General features: G+C 44.4%; 1 protein-coding gene across 1 annotated transcript in view; it reads left to right on the top strand.

The window, feature by feature from the left end:
• The first annotated feature begins 1247 nt into the window (after positions 1–1247).
• Positions 1248–22660, top strand: part of LOC117662240 (ubiquitin carboxyl-terminal hydrolase CYLD-like) — a 36736-nt gene continuing 15323 nt past the window's right edge. Inside the window, exons 1-8 of the mRNA XM_034411558.3 lie at positions 1248–1356; positions 4807–5279; positions 8065–8394; positions 10573–10678; positions 12841–13217; positions 14531–14699; positions 17909–18053; positions 19777–19899. Coding sequence (XP_034267449.1) covers positions 4851–5279; positions 8065–8394; positions 10573–10678; positions 12841–13217; positions 14531–14699; positions 17909–18053; positions 19777–19899 — 1679 coding nt within the window. The 5' untranslated portion in view covers positions 1248–1356; positions 4807–4850. The remainder of the gene's footprint in view (positions 1357–4806; positions 5280–8064; positions 8395–10572; positions 10679–12840; positions 13218–14530; positions 14700–17908; positions 18054–19776; positions 19900–22660) is intronic.

The raw sequence follows: 22660 nt of genomic DNA on the forward strand, positions 1-22660 counted from the left end.
GCCCTCCCCAATCCCCAGGAGCACTCTGCAGGCTCCTCAAACACTCTGTATGTCTGTTTTTTGCAAAAAATGGCCCCGTTTTCACAAAACCTGCTAACTTTTGTCTTGGGTGAGATCTCTTTTTCTCTCTCCCCCTCCCTCCTTCCTTCCTTCCCTCACTCACACACACACACACACACATACACACACATACCATGCCATCCTCAGTGCTGGAAAAACTCTAAACAGGGTTCGCAACTTGGATGGCATCTGTCACGACTTTCTATAGATTTGCTGTCGCTGTAAATGGTGCTTCTGTTTCAAGCCTCTCCATCCATTTGCCTTGCTGCTTTCACGCGGTGGTTGGTGGGGGGTTTCCCTGACACTTTCCCCCCCTCTCTGTGACAAACGGCGGGGTTTCCCCCCCCCCCACACACACACCCTTGCGATGCTGCTGCAACTTCCTTTTTGTGCATGTGGGAATGGTGCTCCCTTGGCTCCGCAAATTTGGGCTTAAAGACAAAGAGAATAATAGTTTTCTTTTTTTAATTGGCCAAGTGTGATTGGACACACAAGGAATTTGTCTTGGTGCATATGCTCTCAGTGTACATAAAATAAAAGATACATTCATCAAGAATCATCAGAGAAGCAACGTCCCGGGACCTCTCTCAAGCAATGAATGGTCAAGGAGGGAGGCAAGATGATGGCCAAATGCATTTTTTTCTTGCCTCTTCGGAGATTTCAGCTGAGTAGTCTTCGCCTTGCACCCCAGGACAAAGCCGGATGTTCTTTTATTAGCTCCGGACGATTCAGCCTAGCTGTGCCCTAAAATTGGGAAGGATGGGCAAACCGTGTCGTGGGAACCCAGTCACGTTCAAGTCCTAATGCCTTGCAGATAATGGGCTGGGAGGGTCGCACCGTCGAAGAACAGGAAGAAAGTTGGCATCTAAGTGTTCTTTGGGGCACCCAAGCCGAATTAAAACTTTTCCATCCCTGTTCCTTGCTTCCCTCCCTGGCCAGGTCGCTATTTGAACGTCTAGCGTACGTTTACTGCTCCCACTCCTCCCCCCGCCCTAGTATAAATGCTATCCCCCCCCAAAAAAATGATTCAATAAGGGAAAAAGAAAAGAAAAGCCGGGGAAATCCTGTTGTTTAGATTCTTCCCCCTCCAGGCACACCTACGCACCGTTTCTCCGTTTTGATTGGCTCCCTTTCCCTTCACCTGCCTTCTCATTGGTTCCCGATTTCCGCCCCTTTAAAAAAAAAAAACTTTCAGCAAACTTCCTCAACTTTATATATCTTTTTTTTTTCCTCGTGTCGCGGCGACTTTTTAAAGGGGATCGTTCAAGAAAGCAGTCCAGAAAGTTTTTAATCCAGGTGAGTTTTCCCTGGGGAGTGGGGGATGAGAGGGTCGTAGGGCGGAGTTTTTATCGCTATGCGTCTTGGCTTGGGTGGCACGCATTTTCTCACGATCTCCTCGCCCGCGGATCGGGGTCTGCCTACAACCGGGTGGGGGGGGGGAAGAATGCGGAGATTGCGATTCGGCTCTTGCCAAAGAAGAAGGCCGCCTTCGTTCTGCCATCGGATTTGAAAATGAAACGGCATGGGCCGGTTTTTAAACACGTCAACTTCCAGGGTAACAGTAACAGAGTTGGAAGGAATCTTGGTTGTTGGTGGATCAGATCCTGTCCTGTTTTCCTTCTTTTAAAAGCAAGTTTGACCCGGAATGAAAATAACAATCAGGGTGGACGCTTGAGAGAGATGGTTTAAATAAGCAGCTCTTAAAAGACGGGATTAAAAAAGACCAGTTTCGAAATTGGCACATTCGAAAAGGGCAGGGAAAGTGAGGAAGGAGAAAACTAATCCATTAGACTTAATTCTTTAGGGATTTTTTTTTTTAATTTGGTTCTTCCTTTTTTTTAAAAAAAAGAAAAAAGAATAATATAACAGAATAACAGAGTTGGAAGGGACCTTGAAGGTCTTCTAGTCCAACCCCCTGCTCAGGCAGGGTTGTTGTTGTTAGATAGTTGCGAAGTCGTGTCAGACCCATCGCGACCCCATGGACAATGTTCCTTCAGGCCTTCCTGTCCTCTACCATCAGGGGTGGGTTCTACTAACCTTTACTACCAGTTCTCAACGGGAGTACGCGTGCACGCTTCTGTGCATGCGCAAATCGTCCATTATGACATCCAGGCGGATCGGCAGAGCCTCCCACCACTTTTACTACCGGTTTGCAAGAACCGGACAGATCTGGGAGCAACCCACCACTGTCTACCATCCTCTGGAATCCATTTTAGCTCACACTGACTGCTTCAGTGACTCCATCCAGCTATCTCATTCTCTGCTGTCCCCTTCTTCTTTTGCCCTCAATCTCCCCCAATATTAGGCTCTTCTCCAGTGAGTCCTTCCTTCTCATTAAGTGGCCAAAGTATTTGAGTTTCATCTTCAGGATCTGGCCTTCTAAAGAGCAGTCAGGGTTGATCTCCTCTAGGACTGACCGGTTTGATTGCCTTGCAGTCCAAGGGACTCGCAGGAATCTTCTCCAGCACCATAGTTCAAAGGCCTCAATTCTTTGGTGTTCAGCCTTCCTTGTACTTCAACTTTCACAGCCATACATTGCAACTAGGAAAACCATAGCCTTAACTATACGCACTTTTGTTGGCAGGGTGATGTCTCTGCTTTTTAGTATGCTGTCTAGATTTGCCATAGCTTTCCTTCCCAGGAGCAAGCGTCTTTTAATTTCTTGGCTGCAACCCCATCTGCGGTGATCTTGGAGGGTACCCTATACCATTTCAGACAAATAGTTATCCAATATCTTCTTAAAAACTAACAGTGTTGGAGCACTCCCAACTTCTGAGGCAAGCCTACTGATTAATTGTTCTATTTATAACAAAATTTCCCCTTAGTTCTAAGTTGCTTCTCTCCTTGATTAGTTTCCACCCATTGCTTCTTGTCCTGCCCTCAGGTCCTTTGGAGAATAGCTTGACTCCCTCTTCTTTGTGGCAGGCCCTGAGATACTGGAACACTGTTATCATGTCTCCCCATAGTCCTTCTTTTCATTAAACTATCATATCCAATTCCAACAACCATTCTTTATATGTTTCAGCCTCTCCGGTCCCCTAATCACCTTTGAAAATATAAAATAAAACTAATGGATAAGAGACAAACGTGCACGCTGTTTTTCTAATCAGATTGAACAATAGTTTTCAAAACTGAGTCATCTGTTTCCTAATAATACAAACTCTGAAACAAAAAAATTGGCCGCCTTTAGAGTGACATCATTCTTATCATTCTATGAGAAGAAGTGAAATCTAAGATTTCATCAGGGAGTTCACTTAGAAGTGGCGTGAAATGCGAGCAACAGATTTTATCATCAAATTGGCAGCATGGTAGGCATATTAATGAGGTCAGAGGTGAATCCTACAGTAAGCTCTTTGAAAATATGTGTCAATGGCTTCCTAATCAGTAGCTGTTAAACTTCATATGGATTGTGATGTTCGTTGTGGGCAATTCTTTTAAATCTTTTTTTTTTTGGCCTTTTGGGATGACAGTGTTTCAGTGTTGCCAAGAAAAGAGACTGAGAATGGGAACTTTTTAAAGTACAGATGCAAACTAAATAAGATACTTAGATTATAGGGTCCTTGGTGCTCTCTGGGTTTGGGGTTTTCTTTTTGCAGACATTTAATAATGCAACTAGGTAACATCATCAGTGCTGTCAGTATATTCATGAACTGGAATAGGACATAGCAAGAAGGTCAGCCAATGGGGGCTGTTTGCTGATTCAGACAGCAAGGAGCCTGGGCGTGGCTTAATTGTTCTATATTAAACTCTGAGTTCTGAAACTGAAACTAGTCTGCTCTCTGAATTGAAACTGAAACTCATCTCTGCTATTCTCTCCTCTGCCTGTGTTTTTTGCCTACCACGTTGGAAGAATCAGCTGTTGATATTGTATGTGTTATATTATGTATAAAGAGAAGTTAATGAATCCTGCTGAAACAATTTACCTGTGTGTGTTTTCTGGATTTGATTTCTGCAACAAACTCTGACAAGTGCTTGACAGGCACTTCTAGTACTGATGATATTAGCTAGTTGGGTTATGAAATGTCTACAAGAAAACAACCAAGCTCAGAGAGCACCAAGGACCCCACCTTGAGCTACAGATATTCTCATAAATGAAGGCAAATACAGATAGAATTAGAATAACAGAGTTGGAAGGGACCTTGGAGGTCTTCTAGTCCAACCCCCTGCTTAGGCAGGAAACCCTATACCATTTCAGACAAATGGTTTTCCAATCTCTTCTTAAAAACTTCCAGCGTTGGAGAATTCACAATTTCGGAAGGCAAGTTTTCCCACTGTTCTAAACTGTCAGGAAATTTCTTCTTAGTTCTAGGTTGCTTCTCTCCTTGATTAGTTTATTTAGGGCCATGGTGGTACAGTGGTTAGAGTGCAGTATTGCAGGCTAATTCCGCTGACTGCCGATCTGCCAGCAGTTTGGCAGTTCGAATCTCACCAGGCTCAAGGTTGACTCAAGCCTTCCATCCTTTCTGAGTTCGGTAAAATGAGGAGCCAGATTGTTGGGGGCAACATGCTGACATTGTAAACCGCTTACAGAGGGCTGTAAAGTACTGTGAGGCAGTACATCCCCTTATAATAAGTCCAATCGGGCTTTTGAGTGCATGGCAATACGGCCAAGATCTTATTTCAGGGTTCAAAAAAAATATAAGACAGGGTCTTATTTTCGGGAAAACACGGTAAGTTTAAGTGCTATTGCTATTCTCTTCCATTGATACCTGAACTGCTTCACTTCCTTTATTTTTCCCCTGGCAGGTGATTGGGGTGTCTCTCTTTTGTCAATATCACCACCCAAGGCAATGAAACCGCGGCGACTCTATATAGCTGTGAAAGATTTCACAGGGGAAGCGAAAGCAGGAGGAGAAGTCAAGGTTTCCAGGGGTAGCTTACTAAGCCAGGAAGATGCCCGCGGGGTCTCCCCTGGTGGAACATTTTGGGCCAAGGTCTTGGATGCAGAAAAGGTGGTCCGGGTACCATCCTCGATGGCCAAGGAACTGAGCGGAGCCCAGTCTGGGTTGCTAGAAGCTGTGACCAACGGAGACGAACGCCTGGCCCTCTTCAAGCAGGGGCGGTGGATGCAGAAACTCAGTTCCCTGGGGAAGGGTGACCGAGTGAGGGTCCAGATCACCTCTGCTTCTGGGCAGAAAGTTCCAGGCATTGTCCGATACCGAGGACCCATAGACAAGAGCAAGCAAGATACCAGCATCATCTTTGGGGTCGAGCTGGTGGTGAGTAATACCATTAGCAGATCGCTACGAGGGTTGTGCAGAAGCATCTGGATGGAAATCCCAAAGCATTTCGAATAGTTTGATCTCATGAGCCGCGGTGGCGCAGTGGTTAGAGTGCAGTACTGCAGGCTACTTCTGCTGCCTGCCGGCTGCCTGCAATTTGGCAATTCAAATCTCACCAGGCTCAAGGTTGACTCAGCCTTCCATCCTTCCAAGGTGGCTAAAATGTGGACCCAGATTGTTGGGGGCAATAGGCTGACTGTGCAAGCCACTTAGAAAGGGCTAGAAAGCACTGTAAAGCAATATATAAGTCTAAGTGCTATTGCTATTCCAACCTTGGAACCAAAATGCATCATATTGCTAAGTTTTGTTCCACATTCAGGTAGTCCTTGACATACAACAGTTCCTTTAGTAACTGTTCAAAGTTACAACAGCACTGAAAAAAAGTGACTTGCGACCTGTTTTCACACTTACGACAGCTGCAGCATCCCCACGGTCACGAGATCCAAATTCAGATGCTTGGCAACTGACTCCTATTTATGACAGTCGCAATGTCCTGGGGTCATGTGATCAACTTTTGTGACCTTCTGACAAGCCACGTCAATGGGGAAGCCAGATTCCCTTAACAACTGAGTTCCTGACTTAACAACTGCAGTGGTTCACTTAACAACGGTGGCAAGAAAGGTCATAAAATGAGGCAAACTCACATAACAAATGTCTCCTTTAGCAACAGGAATGTGGGGCTCAATTGTGATCCCAAGTCGAGGATTACCTGTAATGTAATTTAGAGTGGGAAGTCACAACAACTTTCCTTTTTTTATATCTTGGCTGCAAAAATAGCTGATACAATAGTTCATGCTAAGCGCTTAAAGAAAAATTGGCCAAAAGTATTATTTTAATATTCCTACAGAGAACAATGAAATAAGCCACCATTTGCATTATGCTGCCTTGCTTATTGTGGAAATATGTAAACGCCTTTTGAAAAACTAGTTTTATTATGCCTTCAGTAAGTTTATGGGGTTGGGGAGGAGTGTTGGTCACAAAAGCAAACTGGATTTGACTGTTCATCAAAGAATCTTCTATTGATTAAAAATAGTTTAACTCCTTTGTATGACAACAGTGTGGTAATGATTCCATGCATGGTTGGAATTTTATTCAAGAACTAGCCAGAAACTAGAATTTGGGAAAGAAGTCACATATTGCTTGCCCAACATTTGAAAATTATCTGAAAATCATAGAATACAATAAGATTTCCCTGTTGAGCCTGTCACGTTGCTATTTCTCTTAAATAACCAAAGGAGGATAGAGTAGATAATTCTGAAGAGGTTTTCTTCAAATATATACTGTATATATACTGGTCGGTGGGATAGCCTCCCACCGACCAGTACGCTCCCACAGAAAGGGACTCTCAGGGTGCCGTCAGTCAGGCGATGTCGGCTGGCGACCCCCAGGGGGAGGGCCTTCTCTGTGGCAGCTCCTGCCCTCTGGCACGATTTGTCCCCGGAGATACAAAGGATATCAGATCTCCGGGTCTTTCGCCATGCCCTAAAAACTTTTCCATCAAGCAGGGCTGGTGTGAACCGCCCCCCCTTTTTTTTAGCTTTTTAAATTGTCAATGGGTTTTAGTTTGAATGTTTTAAATTTTGGGCCAAAGTCATGTAATTCTTTTAAAAAATTTAAATTTTGTATTGGTATGTGTTTTAATTCTGGCTGTGCACCGCCCTGAGTCCACTAGAAGGGCGGTATACAAATTGAATGAAATAAATAAATAAATAAATATTTGGGAAAAGTGTATTTTCTAAAACTAGCCAATAACATCATTTCTTTTTTAAGTAGTACCATAAAATTATATATCAATGGAAAGATAATTTAATCAAGAATGTAATGCAATAACTTTTATGAAGGATTTGCTATTAGAATAGCATTTATAAAGTAGAAAAGTAAAACATGTAGAAAAAAAGAGATATACAAAAACTATCACCATAGAAAAATCAAGATATACAAAAATTATCACCATGTCAGTTAATACTTAGTTGGGTAAACTTTAGCATGAATTATGGCCTTACAACATCTTCCCATGGAGTGAACCAAATCTTTTAGTTCTGCAGCTGTTGTAATGTGAAACCAAGATTGAGTGATTGCTTCTATGAACTGGGTTTTATTGCTGGGTCGCTTCTGACTAACAAGTGTCTTTAATTGACTCCATAGATTTTTCAGTTGGGTTAAGGTCTGGGCTATTCCCAGACCATTCCAGCAGTGGAATATGATTATTAAACAGTAACAGAGTTGGAAGGGACCTTGGAGGTCATCTGATCCAACCCCCTGCTTACGCAGGAGACCTGTACTAGGGATTCGAACCACCGAACTACCAACCTTTCTGATCGACAAGCTCAGTGTCTTAGCCATATCTTGAAACTCCAAAAAAAAAAAAAGTGTTATTAGCCATCAAACCTCAAAAACACACTTTCCCCAAAAAGTTTCCACAATTTTGGCCCCCTCTTCTTTGTGGCAGATGGGTAGACTTTTAACTCCCAGAATTCCCCAGCCAGTAGGGAATTGTCCACATATCGTAAGCTTGCTGAGATCAAGAAACACTGACCAAGAGTTCGGGCTCATATTGATGAAAAATGTTCTCATCCTCATTTGACCACCAGAATTCAGTGGTTTAAAGTTGGGAGATGTGCAATTTCTCAGCTAAATCTACCCCCAAGGGTTGTTTGGAGGGATAGAGAGTGAGATGAGGAATAGATTATCTTTCTGGAAGAGTCATTGTCCTGTTTTATAGGGCTCAGCAGCCGGGAAGGGTTTTACAGACGGCTCCTTCAAAGGACAGAAGTTCTTCTCCTGTCGTGAGAACTGCGGTGTCTTTGTACCAGTCAGCCGGATTGAACCCGACAAAGCGATTGAGGGTAGTCCAGCAGCACCTCGAAGAGAAGGGATCCGGGAGTGTACAAGAGTCCAACTTACAACAGGAGATCCGTTGTCGTCCCCAGGGCTAACGGTTGGGGACCGGGTCTTTTTCAAGATGGAAAACAGCACCCCTACTGGCAGTGTGGTATACTGCAACCATCTTCCAGGGAAATTTGAAGCCGGAGTGTTTGTGGGAATATTTCTAGTAAGTACTTGTCCAGTTGAGAGAGACTCCTCAACATTATTTTTTTTTCAAGTTTTTTATTTTTTTTTTTACAAATATATCAATGCATGAACAGTGTGGCACCTGGGTATCGTGTATTCTAATACAAATAGAACTAGTAAAATTAATCATAGTTATTACATTCAATCAACATATATTTCTAATAATAATAATACACATTTATATTGTGTTACAGTCTATCATTATTCAATGATATTCTCACTATTCTCTTATTATTGCTTTTATTTTATTATATAAAAGTGTTTACACTAATATTCCCACTCTCTTATTTCTATCTCTTATTCTAACTTTTAATCATATCACCCTTTATTTAAAAAATGTTTTCTTTCTATCCTACCCAACTTCTAGTCATGTCACCTACCTAAAAAGAGAAAAGGGAGAGAAAAAGAAAAGCAAAACAGAACAACAAAAAAGAGAAATCATTTATCCATCGTCTCTTGCCCACTTCAATACTTTAATTGCTATGCTTTTTTTGACTTGCCTCCCATATTCCTCTCTTGGATCTTTATCCTGAACATTAATTGGACACCCTTTTTCAATATTCAGTATTTCCCCCACTGTTTCAACATTTCTAAAAATGTTGAAACAGTGTTCAACATTTCTAGAAATGTTCAACATTTCTAAAAATGTGGAAACAGTGTGGGGGAAAGTTAGGTGTTTGTTTGCTCCACCAGTGGAAATTTGGGCAAAAATGGAAAATGTTTGTCATGCTGAATTATCAATAGCTTTTCAGATATAACACCATGCTAGGACTTTGTAGACTTTGTTAAATGTCGTGGGTTTTTTTCTCAGAACGTTTTGTGTTGTGGGTGTATGTCTGTATAACTAACTGAAATATATTGTTGATTCGGGCAATTATGCATATATATATTTTAAAGTAAATATTGATTACTGTATTTATTGATTAGATTTGTAGGCCTCTCAACACTGGGTTAATTCTTGGCTCCTTACAGAATAGAACCACTTTAAGAAAGGAACCAATATTTTTCTTATTTTTGTTGTAGATAGAGCTACAAGTAGCTGAAATGTAATAGCATTGAAGCCTTTTCTTCTTGTTTAAGAGAAACAAGCAGGAAAAAAATGTTCAGCATTAAAAATAAAGAGGTTATCATTTTTGGATTTAGATCTCAGGGGTGTCAATTCGGCCCGTGGGGTGCTTACATTTGGTTCGCGGGACCACCCTGGAAACAGCGAAGGACCAGCCTATGGTGCCTCTGCCAGTGAAAATGGAGCTCAGGAGGGCTGCATACGGCCTTCCCGAGCTCCGTTTTCACTGGCAGAGGGTTGCAAGAGGCTGTTGCAGCCAAAAACAGAGCTTGGGAGCCCACTCTCGCTAGTAGAGCACTCGGGCCACTCAGGTGTCTCCGACACAAGTGCCATCGAGCTGGCCATGCCCACCGTGCCCACGCTCACCCCAGCCTCCCAAGGTCAAACATAACCCCGATGTGGCTCTCATCAGTAGTGGGTTTCACGTACCTTTGCTACCAGTTCGGAACTGTGAGAGCACGTTTGCATGGACGCGCTTGCTTCCTTTGCTCATGCATGGCGCTTCTGCGCATGCGCAGGTTCAGCCCATGCGCAGAGTGTCCATGATGACATCAGGGAGGGTGGGCAAAGCATCCTGTCGCCACCACTACCGGTTCGCTTGAACTGGGGCGAACCGATAGAAACCCACCACTGGCTCTCAGTGAAATCGAGTTTGACACCCGTGCTCTACATCAAACCAAGGAAGGTTTTCAGCAAAAAAAAAAAAAAGTTGAGAAAAATGGAAAGAGGGAAATGAAATTAGGGATTCGAAGCCCAAAAGACAGTTTAATGTGAGCACACAAGACATATCTGCCAGCATTTTATCTGTGTCTTTTCCTGGACTTGCTAGGTTCCTTAACTTAAATGTCTCTTCATTCATAATTCTGAAACTACCATATGAACCCAAGAAAAAAAATGCAGCATCTTTAGAGAGGTGCCAACAAGTTTGGTTTGCTCTAAAACATCTGGATTTTACATCCAAAGTTTTTGGATGGCTGGGGAATTCTGGGAGTTGAAGTCCACATTTTTCAAGTTGTCAGGGTTGAGAAACCCTAAAGAAAGTATGGTTATTCATCCATCCATCATCTTGATTACTTTTAAATCTTGCTATAGGATCAGCCTGTGGGATCCTGGGATGGTTACTTCAAAGGCAAACCTCTCTGTCATTTCCCATCACCCAAATATGGGATCTTGCTCCCCCTTTCCAAGGTGCATAAAGGTAAGATTCATACTTATCAAGGTTTGGGAATATTCTTGCATTTTTCATATTTTGCCAAAAATTGATCCTATGTGTTTTTTTTAATGAACTTTGATTGTGATAATAATTCATCATTGTCCCTGTTAAACACTGACATATTCGTTAGTGAAGCATTATTATTACAATGTATACAACATTTACTGCAAATTATTTGGGCTTTCAGCCAACAATAGAGCCTTGTCAGTCCCCATATGATTTGTCTCCCCAACCGGCATATCTTTGACCAAGGAACAAGCATTCCTTATATATTTGTTCATAAGATACTGTACTTTTTGGAGTATAAAACTCACTCTCCCCCCACCTAAAAGTGGGTGAAAATTGTGGTGCGTTTTATATACCGAATGTTGCTGAAGCCCCGCCCACCTGCCGGCCCCCATCCTTTGGCCTTTTTCGGCCTCCTCACATTGCATTTTTTGCTTCCGCATGCCCCATTTTAGACCCATTCCAGGCTGCAGGGATCACCACAGCACATTGCTGCCTCTGTGCATCGCATTTACGGCCTCTGGGCGCCGCATTTTCGGCCTCCACATGCCTTGTTTTTGACCTCCACACATTGCATTTATGAACCGGCCATAAATGCAATGCGTGGAAGCCAAAAATGGGTTGTGTGAAGGCAAAAAATGCGAAGCATGGAGGCCAAAAACGTGACACATGGAGGCAGAGATTGGCGGCAATGTGCTATAGCGATCCACACACCTTGAAAGAGGTCTAAAATGAGAGTGCGGAGGCCAAAAACGCGATGCTCAGAGGCCAAAAATACATCACGCGGAGGTGGCGATGGCTGTAGTGATCCCCGCAGCCTGGAACAGCTGATTGGCGGTATTCTGGGTGGCCGATCCAACCACCAATCAGCTGCTTGTGCTGAATCAGGCTGTGATAACATGCTGAAGCTGATCAAGCTGTTTGCTCTTTGCTGCAAGGATGCTAGCCAGATGAATACCGATGGATGCTGGTAGGCAGAGGCAGATTTATTTTTTCCTCCCCCAAAACTAATGTGCATCTTACACTCCGGATTGTTTTATAGTCCAAAAAATAGAGTAGGTTAAATAACCAAGTGGGCTTTCACACATCCTTTTCTTTCTGAGATTTTATTAGCTACAGCAAAGTTTTAAAAGTTAGAAACTTTGCTCTGGAATTGTTGAGTTTTTTTCATTTTAATTCAGATTGTTATAACGATAAACGGTGTGTCCAAGATCCCAATTGCACATTGGGAATAATTGAACACCAAATGCATTACACTCTCTTAAAAGTACAGGTATTCCTCTACTTACAACAGTTCATTTAGTGACCATTCAAAGTGACAACGGCACTGTGAAAAAGTGACTTATGGCTGTTTTTCACACAACAGTGGTAGCACCCCCCCATGGTCACATGATCAAAATTCAGGTGCTTGGCAACTGGTTCATATTTATGACAGTTGCAGTATCCTGGGGTCACGCAATTGCCTTTTGAGACCTTCTGACGAGCAAAGTCAATGGGAAATTCAGAGCAGGGGTGGGCTTCAAAAATTTTAGGAAGGGGTTCTCTGCTCGGTTGCTAGATGGGCATGGCCTAGTCAGCTGCCTGCACCACGGTGGGGTGGGGGGATATTTTTGCCCTCCCTGGGCTCCAGAGGCTTTCCTTGAGACTCCGGGAGGCCGAAAACTGCTTCCCCAGGCTCCGGAGGCCCTTTCTGGCCTTCCGAAACTTCTGGTAGGCCCATTGTTTGCCCTCCCCGAGCCTCTGTACGTGCCCTGCACTTACCTGCATCCAAAACTGGCTGCTTGGGGATTCCTGGGAGGGGGAGGGGGTGGGGCGGGGTCAGCCAGGAGTGGGATTTTAGAGTTCTCCGAACTGCACAGAATCTTAGCTAGAGGTTCTCCCAAACCCCTGCAAACCCCCAGCAGCCAACCCTGATCCAGAGTCACTTAACAACCATGTTACTGACTTAACAAATGCAGTGGTTCACTTAAGAACTGTGGCAAGAAAAGTTGTAAAATGGGGCGAAACCACTTAAAGAATGTTTCACTTAAGCGACATAAATTTTGGGCTCAATTGTGGTCATATCTCGAGGACCACCTGCATGAGATTATGGTTAAAATATCTAATGTTCTCTCCCCCCTCCCCTCCCGGTCTAATTCAAGAACAAGTTGATAAAAGTCAAGAAGTCCTGAACAGCAACTCCTCCACCCCTACCTCCGATGAATATGAAGACTGCCCATCCCCTTCCTCCATCAGATATCCTCCACCGATGAAGGAGTGTTTATCCCAGAACTCACTTCCTTTAGCTCCTTTGTCAAATTTCGAGGACCTGAAGGAAGAAATAGCGCAAGTTTTTGAGAGGAAGAAGAAGAAAAGTGAGGCAGAAGGAGCCGAGGAGGACCAGGACAGCAGAGAATATGACCACCATCTCTTGGAGATCAATTCCGTGGTGGAGGTTTATAATCCACCCATCTATGGTGTGATACGTTGGATTGGAGACCTACCAGATGCAGATGAGACAGTTGCTGGCTTGGAGCTGGTGAGAGGAAAAAAATGGGAGAAGAGGCCCACCCAAAGGTGCTTTTCCAAAATGCAACTGGACTTTCTTGTTTTTTCCCTTGAAAACATTTCACTTCTCATCCAAGAAGTTTCTTGGATGAGAAGTGAAACGTTTCAAAGAAAAAAACCAAGAAAGCCCAGTTTGCCTGTTGAAAAAACACCTTTGGGACTACCATGATCAGGATGGTTGAGAATCTCCATAGATAAGAAGAGGCACATTTGCATATTTTATTCTTACTAGTCTAGCTTTCTGTAGATATGCAGCAGGGGTGAAATGCTCCCGGTTCGGACTGGTTCAACTGAACTGGTAGCAATGGCAGCTGGTGGTTCGGAGAACCAGTAGCAATGACAGCACGAGGCTCTTCCCACTCGCCCGGTCATCATGTGTTTTTTGCCCTCTGCGCATGTGCAGAAGGGTTTGCGCATGCACAGAGGGTCCTAGCACGCATGTGACGCGCGTGCACACTTCCGAACTGGTTCGGAAGGTAAGTAGATTTCACCCCTGATATGCAGTGATTCCACATCACCTTCAGAAGGTTATTTCCCAGATGTGTTAGATGCTAATTCCTTGATTCTAATCAAAATACATCACTAAATCAAAATCAGCCCTATTATGGCCATTCCACTAGAGAATAATAACATAGTGTTTCTCAATCTTGGAAACTTGAAATCATGCTGATCGCTTGCTGGTTGGAGAAGTCCATACATCTTCAAACGGATAAGTTTGAGAAACACTGGCATATTTTAACATATTATGAACGTAGGGTATTCTGAATCCTCCTTTCCACTTTAGGTCAACAAGATGTTCTTTTGAAGTAGTCCTCCACTTATGATCATAATTGGGAACAGAAATTCTGTTGCTAAACTTCAGAATTTCTAGACTGTTGGTTTGCGCTCTGAGTTTGGTAATTTGATTGCAAACATTTCATCGCCATTTGAGGAGACATCGACAGGGCGTTCTGAGTTGTGCTTGTCGGTCAGAACACGGGTCTTTAAATACCTTTTTTTATGAGATATGTTCTGACCGACAAGCACAACTCAAAACGCACTGACGATGTCGTCTTCAATGGTGATGAAACGTTTGCAACCAAATTGCCAAGCTCGGAGCTCAAACTAACAGCTTAACTACCAACCCGAGCTACTAATATTAAAATATATTTCAGAATTTCTGTTTACTAACGTCAAGGTATGTTAATAAACAGAACTGAAAGATGTTATAAATCATATGACAGAGGGAAAAGGTTGAGGGCAATTGGAGATGTAGAAACTCACCTCTTTTTTACTTTTTCCTAGGAGGAACCACTATTAACAGGATGCACAGATGGAGAATATAGAGGGATCCGCTATTTCTACTGCCAACCAAACAAAGCCCTCTTTGTCAAGCTGTGCCACTGCCATCCTGACTCACGTTTTGACACCTTGCAAACTCCCGAAAATCCTGTTTTGCGATGCAACTCCCTGGGTATGGCTTACAGCAGTGTTGCTCAAGCTTGACAACAATAAGATAGGTGGCGTTCAACTCCTGGAATTTCCTAGTCACTATGCAGGGGAATGGAATTCTGGGAATTGGTTTCAGATTTCCTGGCTACCATATGGGTTAAAACAGCATTTCTCAAACTTTTGTTCTGTCCCCAACCCCACGTACACACACCAACAGACGTTCAGGAGTTAAAGACCAAACCAGACCAAATCCTTTTCCTTATGATAATGGAACTTGGCAACAACCTAGTGGCTGCCTGCCAAGAGTTTATTATATACAAAGAGGAGAGATAACTTCTCCCCACTTCTGATACATCAAAGGAAAGCAGCTCAATAATTACAATCAAGTCCAGAGATAATCCAGTCTTAAAGCAAAAGTCCAGCAATGCAGAATGGCATGGAAGCTTTCAGCTTTGTTCGTCACAAGGTTTGACTGGCCACCATGCTTCCTTTTATATCCTGTGGGCTGTGGTCCAGTGACTCAGCCTAATCTCGGGCACGCCCTTTCTTCTGTTGCGCGCGTTTATCTCTGCGACGCTGGCGTGGGTCCAGCCAAGACTCATTACCCTCATCACTGTCCATCTGTGGCTGCGTGGACGTGCTTGGCCCTGGCCCTATTTCTTGCCCTTCGGCGGACACCGAAGGCATTGCCAGAGAGGAGGGTCCTGGAGAGGGAGGCCTTGCCAACTCCTCCCCTTCATTCTCAGAGTCTTCTCCTGACAATGACACAGGCTCTGGTAACGGAGCCACAACAACTTTGAGATAAGTAAGATATATAGATTTCAACGCTCAGAATTCCCCAGCCCACATGCTGGGGTATGGGATTCTGAGAGTTGAAGTCGATAGGTCTTAAAGTTGCCAAGCTTGGGAACCATTGGTTTAGAGAGATTGAAAGCAAAGCGGGCTGAAGATTGGAAATTGACTAGTTTCTTCTTATCCTCAGTAAGCAACAAAGGGGTCTTGCAGAAATCATTTGACTAAAGCAGTGGTCTCCAAACTTGGAAACTTGTGGACTTTAACTCCCAGAATTCTGCAGCCACTGTGGCTTGAAGCACAAGTCTTAAAGTTAACAAGTTTGATGACTCCCGGACTAAAGCATCCACCATCCATAGCTATTGGATGGATTGGCTAGGACTGTAGGATGTAGAATTGTAGCAACTTCCCAAGTGTTATCAATTCTCCTCTGGAACTACTGATTAAACTTTGGGTTAATCAGTAACTCTCAAACTACCGTGTTTCTCCAAAAAGAAGGCCGGATCTTATTTTCTTTTGACCCCCCCCCCCCCAAAAAAAATTATTTATTTATTAGTCGCATTTCTATGCCGCCCAACTCCCTATGGACTCTGGGCGGCTTACAGCAAAAAAAATGCGAACAACATCCTATAAAAATTTTTTAAAAGAAAACATTAAAAACCCATACACTCCATTCCATGGCCGGGTCTTGCAAGATCGCTGTAGCAAGATCAATGGCCCCAGGCCTGCCGGAAAAGCCAGGTCTTCACCTGGCTTTTGGCCTTCTTTTTGGAGGGTTCTAATTATTGACTCACCTCGTGGTGGTGGCACTGACAGCTCACCCAGCAGGACCCCTCTGCTGGCCCACTTCTTCTGCAGCCACTTGCCGCCACTTGCACCCATCTTCCCAGCCTCCATTTCGCTTTCAGATGCCTGCTGGAAGGCATCTGCAGTCGATACCAGAGCTCTGTTATCGGCTGCAGAGGCCTTCCGACAGGCATCTGAAGATGAAATGGAGGCTGAGGCAATGCGTGCGAGTGGTGGCAAGCGGCCACAGAAGAAGTGGCTGCAGAAGAAGATGAGGTAGTTGTCAAGGTGTGTGAGGCCTGTTAAGTAGGGTAGCTCCACCCCCCCATCCCCATCCTAGCTTATTTTTTACCTGTGTGCCTCGCCGCACCCCCTGCACCCCGGGGTGGGCGGAGTCTTAATTAGGGCTAATTTTGTGGGTGGGGCTTAATTTGACTGCATGGGCTCAAAAATGTGATAGGGCTTCTTTTCAAGGTGGGTTTTCTTTTTGGAGAAACGCAGTAGGTCATATAGGGGAGTGAGCATAAGCTGGAGAATTAAGTTATTACATTGAGTCTCCCTCAGGGATTGTGGTACAGGACCTCATCTCATTGAATCCTCATCTCCTCCCTCTTTCTTTTTTTCCTCCATTGAAGTGAATGATCTGGTAAATGGAAGTGTATAGGGAAAAACTAAATAACTGAAATAATTATTTGCTTATATTTTAATACAGATCTTTTGGTTGGTTGATTGGTTTCACTTTTGATCTATTTTTAAGTGGAAAGTCCCATCTGATTGTTTCCAGTACTGAATTGTGCTTTAGATGAACATCCAGACTCTATTACTGTATTTCCCCGAAAATAAGACATCCCCTGATAAAATGTTCAATTGCATGCACTAAAATAAGCCCTACCCAAAAATATTTAAATGCATGCTCAGTTGGTCCCCGCCATTTCCTCTGGTTAGGGTTAGGGAGACAGAGCTGGAAATCAGGTAAGATGGCAAGAGGAGCCCCGTCTTGTTCCACGTGCCCCAAAATACCGTGTTTCCCCAAAAATAAGACCCTGTCTTATATTTTTTTTAACCCCAAAATAAGCACTTGGCCTTATTTTCAGGGAGGTCTTATTATTTTGGGGCAAGGACCTCTTGCTGTCTTACCTGATTTCCAGTTCTGTCTCCCTAACTCTAACTAGAGGAAATGGCAGGGTGCCATTAAATATTTTCAGGGAGGGCTTATTTTTGGGGAGGGCTTATTTTCAGGGGGGGCTTATTTTAGCACATGCGCTCAAAAGCACAATTGGGCTTAGTATCAGGGGATGTCTTATTTTTGGGGAAACGGTAATCAGCCCTCCCCAAAAATAAGGCCAAGCGCTTATTTTGGGGTTCAAAAAATATAGGACAGGATCTTATTTTTGGGGAAACATGGTATACATCTGTGTTGGAGAGAGAAGTTCTCTGACCCCCCCCTGATTATTTCGCCCACTATTCCCAGTGTAGGGCTGTCAATTTTATCATAATGGAGAGATGGGAGAGGACTTACAGGAATCCTCTTTTAGCCTATGTTAGCCCTGATGGGGAATCTTGGGAATTTGTTTCTAGAAAGGATGAAGGAGCAATCATGCAAGAAGAGTGTTGGCATGGCTGTTAGTTCCATCCTTTGTTCTTTTCTCCTAGACTTTCGGGTCTATGCCAGTGCCAAGGTGGAAGAAGATACTCCACCACCACCATTGGGCAATCAAGGATTGGAACTTCTCTCGGGATGGAAGAAGGGGATCCAAGGTCATTGCAACTCTTGCTACCTCGATGCTACTTTGTTCTGGTAAGGCTGGTGTATTGTTTGAAACTGGCAAGACCCTGTTTTGATTTCCTCTTTGGGCCTGAAATGTCTGTGACCTACAATTAGTTGAATCTGAGAAGGCCTACCAATACTTGGGAATTGGAGAAAACATTGGCAGATCGGTGTTTCTTTTCATACAAGAATGGGATTAAGGATAAATAATATGGACAGCCATGATTGTGTGTGGTGATTAAGGTCTTGGATTTGGATGAGGGAAGCTCAAGTTCAAGTTTTCACTTGACCATGGTGGCTATCAAAATGGTGTATGCCAGTGATGGCTAACCTTTTTGTTGTTGTGTGCTGGCACCCATAATGCAATATGCACATGATGCCCCCCCCTGCACTTGTGCGCACAACTCCCCCAATGCTTCCCCCTGTGCATGTGTGCATGAACCCCCGAGTTTCCCCACACCCCTGCGTATGTGCACGTTTTGGGCCAAGCAGGCCTCCCTGCAGCCTCCTGGGAACAAAAACAGGCCGTGGGGGGAATCTGACACACCCTCCATGCCCCCTTTTGGGCCTAGCCTCTTTGCAGTCTCCTGGGACCAAAAAGTGGCTGTGGGGGGCCCACCGCACCCTCCATGCCCCGTTTTGGGCCTAGCTGGCTTCCGTGCAGCCTCCTGGGACCAAAAACAGGACACGGGGTTGTGTGCTGCTGCACCTCCGTGCACCCCATTTTGGGCCTAGCAGGCCTCCCTGCAACCTTCTGGGACCAAAAACAGACCACGGGGGGGGGGACGCGCCGCATACCCCACGCTCCCCCACCCCCCATGCATGCACGCGTGACCCCCGTGCATATGCATGTGCCTCTCCCACATACGCCCCGTCCCCAGCGCATGCACAGCAGAGACCCGAAAATCAGCTGGCCGGCAGGAGGCGCATACATATGTGCAGTGGAGCTGAGCTGGGGGGAAGGCTAGTGTGTCCACAGAGAGGGCTCTGCGCCATCATGGGTGTATGCTGTCCACCTTCCCTTAAGGTCTCAGAGCACAAAGATACACATGTTGCATTATGTCAAGTTCCAGTGTTCAGGGCTTTACATAACTTCTGCGAGGTGCCTCCTGCTGACCAATGTAACATGACTGTGGAGCTCTTTCCACAGAGTCGCTGTGGGTGACTAAGTAAGTAGTCCAGTCAATCAGTCCAGTATGAACAATTAGGAGTCTTATTTAGACAAGATTTCCCCTACTAATATGTATAACCATATGAATGCAGTATCAACAAAAATGTTGTGCTCAGTTGTGGTCATAAGTTGAAGCCTACCTGTATTATCCAATTTTTCCTTTCCCCAGTTTCCCTTATCCCAGTTTGTAACCACTAGACCAGGGGTGTCAAACTCAATTTCATTGAGGGCCGCATCAGGTTGACCTCGGGGGGCCGGGTGGGTGTGATCGATTGGGTGGGTGTGGCCAACGGGCTGGGTGTGGTCAGTTTGATACCTCTCACTGGGAGTGGCTGACTGGGTGGGCGTGGCCAGCTTGATGCCACTCCCCAAACTGCTGGTATGTTTCCTCTTCGTATTGGGTAGCAACACAGGCCGGCCCCTTACATTTTCCAGAACAGCCCCACGGGCCAGATCCAACCACATCACGGGCCAGATCCAGCCTGCGGGCCTTGAGTTTGACACCTCTGCACTAGACCTTCCGCTGCTCTTTAAAACTGGGGGAAAACCTCTGAAGATCCCATTTTTCTCTTCTGCTTACAGCATGTTCTCTTTTACTTCCGTGTTGGATTCTATGCTTCTACGCCCAGCAGACAAGAACGATGGGGAATCTTACACCGAGACACGAGATCTCTTAAGAACGGAGATTGTCAACCCTTTGCGCAAGTGAGTTTGGGTTTATCATCTGAAAAAAGCCCCAGTCGCTCTTGTTCTGACCTAGGCCTCCCAAGATCATGAAGGAGACAACTCATCCCGATAAAACCTCTTTTATTTAGGTTAAAGGGAAATTCCTCTCCGGCAAAGTCCCGGCAAACAGTCTTTCATGAGATTTCACAATTACAGACCTTTATCAGGCTTGGAGAGCTGCCAGGCCGATATCTTCCAAACACCACACTGTAGCAGCAATTACTTGACAAGAAGTCGGGAACAGATCTTCACTCTAGTGAATTGAACTAATTGTCTCCTGTAAACTCCCCTCCCCTTTGCTCCTCTTTACTCCCTATGGGAGGGGCCATTCACCGTCCACCTGTGGCTTTACTCCCAAATCGGCCCTTGTTCCTTAGCTGTTCCTTTCTCCTGGCAGTTCTGCGCATGCACACATCAGGAACAGGCTCCAGCTGTTCTTCTGCCCCATTGATATCCAACTCCGAAGGCAGCTGATAACTGTTGGACGGCCCTGGCCCCCTCTCTGCCTCTGACGCAGAGCCTTCATCAGAGCCTTCCCCAGGCTCCAGGACTGGCCCATGTTCCTCCTCAACCTCCTCACTGTCTGAGTCTGCCACCAGCTCTGCTGGTGGGCCGCAACAGCTCTCTTTGATTTATATATATTCAGCAAGCCAGAGAACAGCTGTGAACTTCTAAGATTGCCAAACATTTTTTGTGTGATGTGAGAATGCAGTGGTGGGTTAGTACAAGACGGGGTAGTTTCCCAAGTGGGTGAGTCATCCTGAGTCTGTCTCTCATTCTCCCTGAAATAGACTTGTAAATTCTGAAAGTCCAGCACATAACAATACCTAGTAGCTATTGTTATTAGTAATTGTGGCCTCGTGAAATGTTTTGGAAACATTTGCGCTCTCGTTGGGCTTCATCAGTGAAGAAAAGGTTTTGGAGGATCCTTTCACAAATTTTGATAATTGGGCAAGCCAGAACACACAGTTGTGTATTTAATAAAAAGCAGGACTAGGGGTGACAAGGTAGCAGTGTTCCAGTATTTAAGGGCCTTCCATAAAGAAGAAGAGGGGGTCAGCCTGTTCTCCAAAGCACCTGAAGGCAGGATGAGAAGCAATGGATGGAAACTAGTCAAGGAGAGAAGCAATCTAGAACCAAGGAAAGATTTCCTTATAATTAGGACAATTAATCTGGGGGATTTTCCAGGAGGTGGTTTTGGCTCATTGATCCACCAGGCTTTTAATTGGTGAATCACAGGAACATTCACAAGGCTGATAGATTTCAGAAATAAAGGCCTGTGTGAAGAACTGAATCCTCTAGTTGCGGGTTATGAGACACTCGGGCTCTTTTCATTGACTGGAATATTGTGCTTCATTATCCCATAATATGATTTAGATACAGGTACAGATTAACAGAATTGGAAGGGACCTGGTAGGTCATCTAGTCCAACCCTCTGCCCAAGTAGGCCACATCATTTCTGACAGATGGCAGTCCAGTCTCTTCTTGGAAGCTTCCAATGATGAAGCTCTCACAACTTCTAAAAGCAACTTCTGTTCCATTGGTGGATTTCTCTCACTGTCAGAAAATTTCTCCTTGTTTCCAGGTTGAATCCCTCCTTGTTCAGTTTCCATCCATTATTCCTTGTCTGGCTTTCAGGTGTTTTGGAAAATAGCTTGACCCCCTCCTCTCTGGGGCAGCCCTTCAAATATTAGAAGACTGCTATCATGTCTCCCCTGGTCCTTCTCTTCACTAGACCCGACATGCCCAGTTCTTGCAATCATTCATCGTATGTTTTAGTCTCCAGTCCCCTAATCATCTTCGTTGCTCTTCTCGCACTCTTTCTAGAGTCTCAACATCTTTTTTTATTGTGTGGTGACCAAAACTGGAAGCAGTACTCTAGGTGTAGTCTTACTAAGGATTTATAGAATAGTATTATTACCTCACTTGATTTTGATTCTATCATTCTGTTAATGCAATTTAGGATTGCATTGGCTTTTTTGGCTGCCGCTGCACACTGTTGGCTCATATTTAATTGGTTGTCCACTAAGACTCCAAGTTCCCTCACACAGTTACTGCTATTAAGTCTGGTTTCACCCAGTCTGTATGTATACTTTTGGTTTTTCTTGCCTAAGTGTAAGACTTTACTTTTCTCTAAATTGAATTTCATTTTGTTAGATAATAATAATAACTTTATTGTCATTGTACGTGTATACACAGTATACCCATACAACAAAATTCACTTAACACCCAAAGACCAGGTCGAACGCACATAACAATCTCCAAATACACTCCCACCCACCACAAATTCCCCACCCCTAAACCATCCAAACATCCACACAACAAACCAAGTAATGCTGTCCAACAGCTCACTGATGGTGGCCCTTTAGTTCATTGTTGAGTGCAATTATAGCTCTGGGATAAAAAATATTCAGAAAACGTGTGGTCCGAGTTTAATTGTTCTGTATCTTCTGCCAGAAGGCAGCAGTCCAAAAAGATTGTAAGCAGGATGGGAAAAGTCTCTGAGAATGTTATGCAACTTCAGTTCTGTCAAGATCCATCTGGATCTTGAGCATATCATCTAGGGTGTTGGCTAGTCCTGCCAGTTTGTTTCCTCTGGCTTAGTTTTATCTCCAAATCAAGCTTCAGTATGGTTTGCAAACCCATAGGGGTAGACAAATCAAAACCAAGCCATTGTAGTTTAGCCAAACATGAGATCCACCACTAATTTGTACAGGTAGTTCTCAACTTACAACCTTTG

This window comes from Pantherophis guttatus, chromosome 4 (assembly GCF_059756535.1).
Source record: "Pantherophis guttatus breed Tessera chromosome 4, ASM5975653v1, whole genome shotgun sequence".
NCBI classification, from domain to species: domain Eukaryota; kingdom Metazoa; phylum Chordata; class Lepidosauria; order Squamata; family Colubridae; genus Pantherophis; species Pantherophis guttatus.